Genomic DNA, 10,713 nt, shown 5'->3' on the forward strand with positions numbered 1-10,713 from the left:
GGTGAAGAAATTATGTCCCAGCATTCCCAGGAGAGCACAGCCGATGACAGTGAGGATGATACATCATCCCAGGTCTCCAAGAGCAAAGCAACAGAGGACTGTGAAGAAGATTAAGCAAGTTTATGGAGAAAAGGAGCAAGAGAGTGATGAGAGTGGTGGCAACTCTGATTAGACCACAGAAAGACTGATGCTCCCTCCCCATCTCTGCCAGCCTGTTACCACACAAATACACAAAACCCTGCTCAGTAGGCAGGTGATCCTTCTACAGATGATATTGTATTTTGTGAAGGCCACAGAACATTCTTTGATCTTAGAGGCAAAGCACACAGTTAACACATATTAGAACTGATACTGTATGATTAAAGAAAAACCTACCTGTCCCAACCAGGAGACTCGTGGCCAGGGTTTTTTCTGCTTGATACTCGTTGAAGTCAAAACTTCTAATCTTATCTCCATGCTTGCTGAGATATCAATGACCAATTAAGTCAAAGGTCACAAGATGCTGTAAAAATCAAAACAAAAAAATGATAATAGCCCATAATACTTACTGAGGATCTTAATTTAGAATTTTCATAAAGTTCTAGTAGATTACTTTTTCATCAGCTCAAGTTAACTCTTTTTAAGGTAAGATGCTGACAATTTATTCAGTATCTCATCTTGAATAGTCAGACAAAATGTATTTGCTTTTCGACAAGTTATTTCTCAGACTATGAAGATAAACATGAACTAGGAGAACATCTTGACAATATAGTTTCTATGTGATTTGATTTTCTCAGTGTGGCAGGTTGTATTTTCCAAAGATGGCCACAAAAATACCTCCCATCCCATATGCTCTTCTTACACTATGACTTTAATACTCCTCTCACTGAGAGCTCTAGTCTATGCCTCATCCCTTGAATTTGGGTGGTTTTTGACTACTTTGACCAAGAGTAAAATGGAAGTGATGCTGTGCACTTCCCAAGGCTAGCTCATATAAGGCAATACAACTTTTACCTTACTCTATGGAATAATCACTCTTGAAGCCTTCAACCACCACATAAACAGTCAAACTGCCCTAAGTCACAGAACTGTAAGAAAGTCCAAACTAGTTGACGTAAAAATGAAGCCCTGAGATAATATGAAGTAAAGATGCCCAGCAAGTCCCCATGCTGGTTGTGGGGATAGTTGTGGTAGAGGCCATGAACAGTTTGTCAGAGCCCTATTTGGGCGAGGGAAGCATACATAATCTTGGGTGAATGGTCCATTCTTGAGTGAATCTTGGGAGGATGTTCACGCAGTGGAAGAGCCTGGAACAGTGTATTGGAGCCAGGCACAGTGAGGACACAGAAGCCATAATGAAAGGGATCCCTTAGACCAAACTGAGGACAATTTGAGCATCAAAACAATTATATCAATGGATTTAAAATCCATGGAATAGGGACTTCCCTGGTGGTCCAGCGGGTAAGACTCCACACTCCCAATGCAGGGGGCCCAGTTTCAGTCCCTGGTCAGGGAACTAGATCCCTCACGCGTGCCACAACTTAAGAGTTCGCATGCCACAACTAAAGATCCTGCGTGCCACAACTAAGACGTGGCACAGCCAAAATAATAAATAAATATTTAAAAATAATAAATAGGGGGCTTCCCTGGTGGCGCAGTCATTCAGAGTCCGCCTGCCGGTGCAGGGGACACGGGTTTGTGCCCCGGTCCGGGAGGATCCCACGTGCCGCGGAGCGGCTGGGCCCATGGGCCACGGCCACTGGGCCTGCACGTCTGGAGCCTGTGCTCCGCAACGGGAGAGGCCGCAACAGTGAGAGGCCTGTGTACCGCCAATCAATCAATAAATCAATCAATAAATAATGAAATCCATGGAATAAAATAGGAAACCATGAATCCATATAATTATAATTAAGTAAATTAATAAATAGAACATATGATGAAAAATGGTATATTTACATTGTTTCAAAATATCTCCCTATAAAATACTCATTAATTACAAAAGAGAAAAAGTAACTTTACAATGAAGAAACCAGGCAGATTCCATTTTGTCTAGTGATCAAAATGAAAATTATCAGAATGGGACAAACGGAAATCACGTGCCACCTAATAGTTAAAATGAGAAAAACATCTCTGTGACATATGTACAGAGGAACACAACCTGAATCTAATCACAAGGAAATATCAGGCAAACCCAAACTGAGGGACATTTTACAAAATAACTGATCTGTAACCTTCAAAAGTTTCAAGTTTATGAAAGTTTTAAAAAGATTGAGGAACTGGTTCCAAATGGGAAACTTGACAACTAAATGCAGTCAGTAATTGTAAATTTCATCCTTTCACTATAAAGGACAATATGGGACAATTGGAAAAACCTGAATAGGAAGAAAAATTGAGGATTAGATGGTTGTAATAGATGAATGTTAATTTTCTGATTTTGATGGTTGTCTTGCAGTTATGTAGGCAAACGTCCCTGTCTGTAGAAAGTACATACTAAAATATTCAGGGGTAAGAGAACATCAGTTGTCACTCTCAAGTGGTTCATGAAAAAAAGTTCTTTGTACTCTATTTGAATTTTCATGTTAAGTTCGTGACTGTTCCAAATTGAGTCTTTTTAAAATTTTTAATATTGTGAAATCTTGAATAATGATGGCATTTGGATATTGGCCCGGTTGTATTTAATCACAGCCTATTCCTTTTTTTTTTTTTTTTTTTTTTTTTTTTTTTACTTTTATTTACATTTATTTTTTGTGTGGCATTTATTCCCGGGCTCTAAGTTTTTTTTTTTTGTTTTTTTTTTGCAATACGTGGGCCTCTCACTGTTGTGGCCTCTCCCGTTGCGGAGCACAGGCTCCGGACGTGCAGGCTCAGCGGCCATGGCTCACAGGCCCAGCCGCTCTGCGGCATGTGGGATCTTCCCGGACCGGGACACGAACCCGCGTCCCCTGCATCGGCAGGCGGACTCTCAACCACTGCGCCACCAGGGAAGCCCCTGGGCTCTAAGTTTTTGTTTCTTCAGTTTCTTCTGGGATACCTTTTTCTTCTGTGCAACCTCCTCTTCTGGTTTAGGAACAATCTGTTCTTCTTCAGTAAGGATCATCTCAATGTGGCAGAAAGAGCTCATGTATGGGTTGATCCGACTATGAGCTCTGTAAATCCTGTGCCACATCTTGGCGGCTTTGTTCACCTGGTTGTGCTCAGTGACCAGAGAATCTACATCTAAGCCCTTAAATTCAGCATTTTTGAGCATCCGCAGTAAAAATTCAAGACTCTTTTTGGGTCACCGACCCCGCATCCAGCCGCACTGTTTGTCCTGGGCACACCTACCAACTCCACCACTGTAACAATGAAATGGCACACATTGCTTCTTTAAAGTAACATCCTTCAGACGCTTGGTGGGTTTTCGGATATGCATACCCTTAATGTCCTGGGCAGTTTCCTGAGTGTTCTTAAAGTGAACACAAAGGGCTTCCCTGGTGGCGCAGTGGTTGAGGGTCCGCCTGCCAATGCAGGGGACGCAGGTTCGTGCCCCGGTCCGGGAAGATCCCACATGCCGAGGAGCAGCTAGGCCCATGAGTCAGGGCCGCTAAGCCTGCACGTCCGGAGCCTGTGCTCCACAACGGGAGAGGCCACAACAGTGAGAGGCCCGCGTACCGCAAAAAAAAAAAACCAACACAAAGATTTGAACCTCTTGATTTGCATGATTTTGTGGGGTTTTCTGGGTCAAGGGAATAGCGAACCATTTTTAGAGGTCACTTCAGACCACTTTATAGCCTTATTCTTTCTTTTTTTTAAAAATTCTATCTTCCTAATTCTTTTTAGTTTATGAAATCCAATAAAACTGAATTTATTTGGTATTATTAATGCCATCTTTAATAATAGCTGAATTTTTTAAAATAAGCTTTAAATGAAAGACTATTCAAATACAGCACAGAATGACCTATTAAGATGCTAACCATCCTCATATTTTATACTGTAACGTTATGTTTTTCAATTCCTCAGAACGGTAATATTCCAGATGACTACTTCCTTAGACACTTTATTTTTAAGTAACTTATTTAAAATAAATAAATAATTTCAAATATTTATTTTAAAATTTCTAAATATAAATATTAAAATCATAAATAAAATTAATTCTTTAAAAAGCGCTAACCAAATGCAAGAGGAATAATGGCATTAGAAAAGCATCATTTGCAGCTCCCAATGAAATAACAGATCTAGTCAATAGTATCAGTGGCTGCTAAAACTATTAGGTGAAAATAGATGGGGAACTCTATAACAAGTGGACTGACAAGCCCTAAACCCACTAAAGAATCTTTTTTTTTTTTCTTTTTTTTTGCGGTACGCGGGCCTCTCACTGTGTGGCCTCTCCCATTGTGGCGCACAGGCTCCAGACTCGCAGGCTCAGCGGCGCCGCGGCACGTGGGATCTTCTCGGACCAGGGCACGACCCCGTGTCCCCTGCATCGGCAGGCGGACTCTCAACCACTACGCCACCAGGGAAGCCCGAATCTTTTTTTTTTAACATCTTTATTGGAGTATAATTGTTTTACAATGGTGTGTTAGTTTCTGCTTTATAACAAAGTGATCAGCTATACATATACATATGTCCCCAAATCTCTTCCGTCTTGCGTCTCCCTCCCACCCTCCCTATCCCACCCCTCTAGGTGGTCACAAAGCACCGAGCTGATCTCCCTGTACTATGCGGCTGCCACTAATCAATCTTAAAATTACTAACAGTGAGACAAATAGACATTATATTCCCCGTGACATGATGCTTTGTAGACAGGAAGTACACACAACCATCTCTGAAATATTCTTACAAAGAAAGAAAATTAAAAACTGAACCTGAATCTGTGTCTGAATCAAACTACCAGCTGACAAGAAATAAAGAGAATGAAGGAACATATTAAACACACCAGGAGAATAAAATCAACCAAATTCAGAATGTAAGAAACTCTAGGATAAATGATGTATACGTATGTGTATGGAGAAAAGGATATATATATATATATATATACACACACACACACATATATATATACATATATATACAAAGAGAGGCTCAGTAGCTGTGGTGCACGGGCTTAATTGCTCGCGGCATGTGGGACCTTCCCGGGTCAGGAATCGAACCTGTGTCCCCTGCATTGGCTGGCGGATTCTTAACCACTGCACCATCCAGGAAGTCCTCTGTATAGTTCTGACTTTTGTAATTATGTTAATTAAAACAAGAGGGGCTTCCCTGGTGGCTCAGTGGCTGAGAGTCCACTTGCCGATGCAGGGGACACGGGCTCCAGCCCCGGTCTGGGAAGATCCCATATGCCGCGTAACGGCTGGGCCTGTGAGCCATGGCCGCTGAGCCTGCGCGTCTGTAGCCTGTGCTCCGCAACGGGAGAGGCCACAACAGTGAGAGGCCCGCGTACTGCAAAACAAACAAACAAACAAACAAACAAAACACATTGGCGATAGCAGTTTCAAGAGAATCCAACTGACATGTACACACTGCTATATTTAAAATGGATAACCAACAAGGACCTACTGTATAACTCAGGGAGCTCTGCTCAATTAAAAAAAAAAAAAGAGAGAGAGAGAAAAATCCAAGTTGTTCTGTGGTTTCCACCACAGACGAGTCTAAAAAATCGCGTCCATTCCTCCGTGCTCAATTTATCACCCACTAAGGTCAAACACAGGAGCTTCCCCACTTCGCACAAGTCATCCCCAGGGGACCCCTCTGAGATTCCCTACCCGACCCTGCGGGGCAGCGCCGCCCTCTGCCCCGAGAGGTGCCACCGTGGTGCCCACCCGAGACAGGGCGGGAGCTGCAGGACCCCGGTGCGGGGCCGAAGTCTGGCCCGAACGGGACGTCGTTCCCAGCCATCCGGAGGGCGACCCGGGCCCCTCGGAGCCGCCGAGCCTCCGTCAGGCTGAGGGTGCGGCGGCCGGAGGACGACCCCGGGAAAGCTGGGGGACCAGGAAGTGGTAAAGGAAAAGGGGGCTGGGTGCGGCACCTGAGGACCCCGCGGGCCGGACAGCGTGGGGAAGAGGCTGGGGCCGTGAGGGGCAGGAATCTGCAGGCAGTTACCTCCGCCAGGGTCCGGCCCGTCCGGGGAGGGAGAAGGCAGAAGGTGAAGCCGGCAGAGACCAGAGGATGACTGCCGAGGGCCCAGCCGCCGGCGCAGACGCGAGCCTGTGCCCTGGCGACGGCGGAGGTGGGGGAGGGGACGCGAGCGAGCGGCGCCAGTGCGCCTGCCCTGAGCCGGCCGGGAGCGCGGGCGGGAAGCTGGACGTGCTCCTCCCTCCTCTTATCCTCCGGGTCTCCTCGGGTTCCCCCCCGCCCCTTCCTCTCAGTGGTTCCGCGTCCCCTCCGCTCTGCCGCTCCTCCTCACGTTCCCGGTCTCCTCCTAAGCGTCCGCGGGTCCTTCTGTGTTCACCGCCCCCGTGCGTTCCTCAGACACTCGCCTTTGAGTGCCCAGGCGATGCGCGGCGCTCTACAGAAAACCGTTTAGTAACCGACTAAGATGTAAATCACGGGATGTCAGCACCCTAGTGGAGACCTCTAGAGACCTGGGAATGAACGGGTTGTACACTGCCCTCCACGGATCAAGTGGGCAACTTAAAGCGCTAAGGAAAGCGTTTCTGTACCCACACTCCTAGTGACTTCTGTTTATTTACAGCACTGTTTTCGCTCCTGTCCCGTTCCTGCGCACGGTCTGGAAACGGGGCAAGAACACGCAGCTCGAGATGTATATTTGGTCTGGAAAAGCATTTTTCTGTAGCTTAAATTTGTATGCCTTAAGCAGGGGCAAGCTTTCCGTTCCCTAGCCGCCCTCCTCTTCACTCACTGATGTCACTGGCCTGGTGTTTGAAAGCATTTTGGCTTGTTACCTTTGGCTAGGCTAGGTATGTTCTGCTGAGTAAATCGCTCAGCCCTCTCAAATAGAAAGATATCGTTATCAGATTGGTTTATCTTGGCAAAAAAAGGGTACTGGGCAGGAGGACTTCCCACAGCATCGTAAATCACAACTCTCCCTGTGTCTCGGTGTGGGATAAGTGGCAGCTGGGATAATTACCACTTAGCACCATTTACGTCAAAGGTTATAGAACTGAAGTGGTCCAAGGCTACTCAAATCACAAACACCTTACATAAATCTTGCCGGAGTTAGCCCAAGAAGTCTGAAGCAGAACAAAGAAATCCTAACTTATTCCCACAATTTTGTGTTCCCATTTCTAGGTCTTCAGATGTGATAACAATAGGATAACTGTGTCTGACTGCTGTGTGGCTATCAGACCTAGAGGCATTGGTGCAATTCTGGAGTTGACTGTTGTACACATTTAGTCTTTAAAATTTCATGGGAATGCCTACAATTGGCTAAAACAGAAATTATTGGATGCCTATTGTGTGTCATGTGTCAAACATGATGCTAGGTGTAAAGAGAGGAAAACGATGCTGTTCCTATTCAAAAGAGATTCATAGACACTTAAATTACAGTGCAGTGATAAATTTCATGATAGCAGTATGCACAGAACACAGTTTTTTCTCTCTGGGAGATGGGCAGGTCAGAAGTATCTAAGCTAGGTTTTCAACAAGGAATAGTTCAATTTGAAGCACATTCATTTTGTGGTGCCTGTGGACTTGCAGGTGAGCAATTAGAGTCATGGTTCAGAAGCCCAATGGGAGAACTGTAGATGTAGAACATGTAACCTAACCATCTGTCTCTCCATCAGCCTGCCCTGCACTTTTTTAAAGGTCACCTCTCTTTAATATATATTGATGAATAAGGGTTTAATGGAGAAGACCACTTCTTATGAGAGCATCAGAGGGGTGAAGAGAACCAAAAAAGTGGTGTCAGGAAAGCATGAAAGCCTAGGAAGGAAGAGTCTAGGAAGGAGTGGTCAACCATGTGAAAGTCTGAGTAAAGTGAAATAGAAATAAGCTCGAAAATTCCCCCATCAGATTTGGTGTTTCATAGTTACAGTGCAAGATATATAATAACCTAGGTCCTTTAGGTAGCAGGTAGTAAAATCAAATCTAACTAGCTTGAGCAAGAGAAGGAATTTATTGTAGGGAGTGTGGAGTATCCCACAGACTCTAAGGAATGATTTCAATAACGAGTGCTTAGGAAGTACTGCAACCAGGACAGATCATAGACTTTCTCTCTAAAGCAATGCTATCCAGCAGAAATTTCTGTGATGATGAAAATGTCCTATGTCTGCTTTGTCCAATATGGTAGCCATTAGCAACGAATGCTATTAACACATAAAATGTAGCTAGTGCAACTGAGGCCCCGAATTTTTTATTTTAATTAAATTCAAATAGCCACATGTGGCTAGTGGCTCCTGTATTGTACAGTGCAGCTTTAAAGCCTTTCCATTAACATGACTCAGCTCCAGTTTTTCTCAGCCTGTGTCTCAGTTCAGAATTGCAAATCTCTTGGAGGGAAAAATGCAAGTGGTGCAGTTTGGGTAAGAGATCTACTCCTGGAGCAGTCACCTATGACTAGGATCACATAGTGCAGAAATGGCTGCTGAGGTCTTGTCTGTGTGTATCTGAGGCCATTCTCCCCCAACAGGGGGAATCATTATAAGCTGAGGTCTATTATAAGATGGAGTTGTGAGTTATTTAGGGTAAGAGTAGCCTGCCATATCAAAAAGCCTCTACCATAAATTAGTGGCCTAGAGAACATAGGCAATTATTTCTTTCTTGTGTAACTGTTACAAGGTGAGTGATTCAGTTTGTTAGGGTAGCTTTGCTCCACACAATTATTCAGACATCTGGGTTCCTTCGAGATACTCACTCTGTAATTCTCCAGTATCTTGTTGCATAATCAAGACTGGGTTCCAGTGGATTCCAGCCAAAGGAAAGGAGAAAAAGAGAGAGCATACCCACAGTTTTGAGACCTGGGCCCAGAAGTGGTACACAGTATTTCTGGTTATGTTGTATTGGAGAGAACTTTATCACATGGCCATACCTAACCGCAAAGCAGGCTGGGAAATGTAGATTAGCAACATACCCAGTAAGACTGAAAGAATGATTGTGGTGGTCAATTAGCAGTTTTCATCACAAGTGGTTAGAATATAAAAAATAGTAATACATATTTCCTGTCTTCAAGGGTATCACAGGTTTGGTGAGGAGATAGAAGAGTATGTAACTAGCAATGAATAAGGAACATGCTGTAAGAACCCAAAGAAAAGAGTGTCTTAAAGCAGTATTTCTCAAACTTTAATGTACCTACGAATCATCTGGGAATCTTGTTAAAAATGCAGATTCTGATTCAGTATGTCTGGGGTGGGTGGGGCCTTAAGATCTGCTCTCCTAAGAAGCCCCCAGGTGATGCCAATTCTGCCAGTCCTTGGACCATACCTTGAGTAGCAAGCAGTTGCAGGTGAAGCAAACACCACAGAGGGAATGGCATTTGAGCTTTGTATTATGGTACAGTGATTAAGAGTCAAATTTTGAATGTTAGACATTTTACATTCAATTCCCAACTTTGACTTACTGGCTGATTTAAATTGCTTATCTTTAAGCCTAATGAAGATCTTAAGTAATAGAGAACCCCACACAAACTAGATTTAGCAATAAGAGAAGTTGATTGTCTCATTAACCCAGGGGTTCAGCAGGTTTCTTGCAAGTTTTGATCAGGCAGGGCTCTTGTTCTATTTTTCTCGAATTCTCTTCACTCTGCTCTTTGTCTTCAGGCTGGCTTCTCTTGTGGTAAAGTAAGAGGATAGCACATTTACACTTCTTTTGCAAGGAAAATGTAGTTTTAAATTTTTTCTGCAATTAAACATTCTTCTTGAGCCTCCAACCCAATGTATAGCAGGGAAAGCCTTTACCTTGACAATTAATGGTACTTCCATTTCTTCTTTGGTAAAGTCTCTTTCAAATAAATGCTGTATCTTGCAGATTGTCTTTTTCTCATTCTACTCAATCTATAGGGTAGATTCATAAGTGATAGTGGTAGGAGGGGTTGCCCTAAAGGCAATGGGGGAAAGATTGCTTACATTCAAATTTTGTTTTTTATATTCTTAGTCATCCCTGCTTCCGGATGTCTGATGTTGGCTCCTGGGTCTCTTGCATTGGTGTCTACTGTGGTGTCTATAGTTAGAGAGTCTCTAATTTCTCCCTTGATGATGCCACTATGCCCACTAAGCCTCAGCCACATCCTTCATCTGTCTATTCTGTTGCCTTTACAGTGGGGTCCCCTTGCTCTCAAGTCCCCCAGAGCATGTGAGAATGTTCTATGTCTTGAACTAGACGTAAGAGCTGAGAGCAGGTCAGGAATGATGACTAAACTCTTTTCTCTAATTATGACACGTTACCATGTTTTATTCTGCTGGGATCACCCCCTCCCCCCCATATTGGGAGAGGGGGAGCATCCCAAAGGATAATCTTTTCCAATAATTTGGAAAAGCTACTCTGCTCTCAACATTCTCGTCAACCCCATCCCCATGAGATTTTACCTTGAAATACATGCATGTCTGATTCCTTGTTTCCACTAAACCAGAGGGACTTTCTTCCTCCTGGAGAGTGTCCCTCTTATGTATTTTCTGAGTCGTCTCTTGATTGTCCCTGCATTGTGGCAAAATTCCATATTCAGACTTTAATGCATTGAATTTGATATAACAAGAAATTTAGAGAGTCCCTTTCTCTGTGAATAAAGGTGAATTTTTTAGTATGTGCAAAGAACGGGTGTGTTACCCTGGAGGGCAGTGGCTGTTAGGCAGAGGGGGCCCAGTC

General features: G+C 43.9%; 1 protein-coding gene and 1 pseudogene across 1 annotated transcript in view; both read right to left on the reverse strand.

The window, feature by feature from the left end:
* The window catches only part of CPLANE1 (ciliogenesis and planar polarity effector complex subunit 1), a 134,145-nt gene extending 128,003 nt beyond the window's left edge, over window positions 1–6,142 (reverse strand). The window contains exons 1-2 of the mRNA XM_024754652.1: window positions 6,058–6,142; window positions 376–502 (exon numbers count right to left, since the gene is read on the reverse strand). Coding sequence (XP_024610420.1) covers window positions 376–456 — 81 coding nt within the window. The 5' untranslated portion in view covers window positions 457–502; window positions 6,058–6,142. The remainder of the gene's footprint in view (window positions 1–375; window positions 503–6,057) is intronic.
* Window positions 2,976–3,719, reverse strand: LOC112406018 (60S ribosomal protein L17-like; annotated as a pseudogene).
* Window positions 6,143–10,713: the final 4,571 nt, after the last annotated feature.

The sequence above is a fragment of the Neophocaena asiaeorientalis genome, unplaced genomic scaffold (genome assembly GCF_003031525.2).
Source record: "Neophocaena asiaeorientalis asiaeorientalis breed wild unplaced genomic scaffold, Neophocaena_asiaeorientalis_V1.1 scaffold229, whole genome shotgun sequence".
Classification (NCBI taxonomy): Eukaryota; Metazoa; Chordata; class Mammalia; order Artiodactyla; family Phocoenidae; genus Neophocaena; species Neophocaena asiaeorientalis.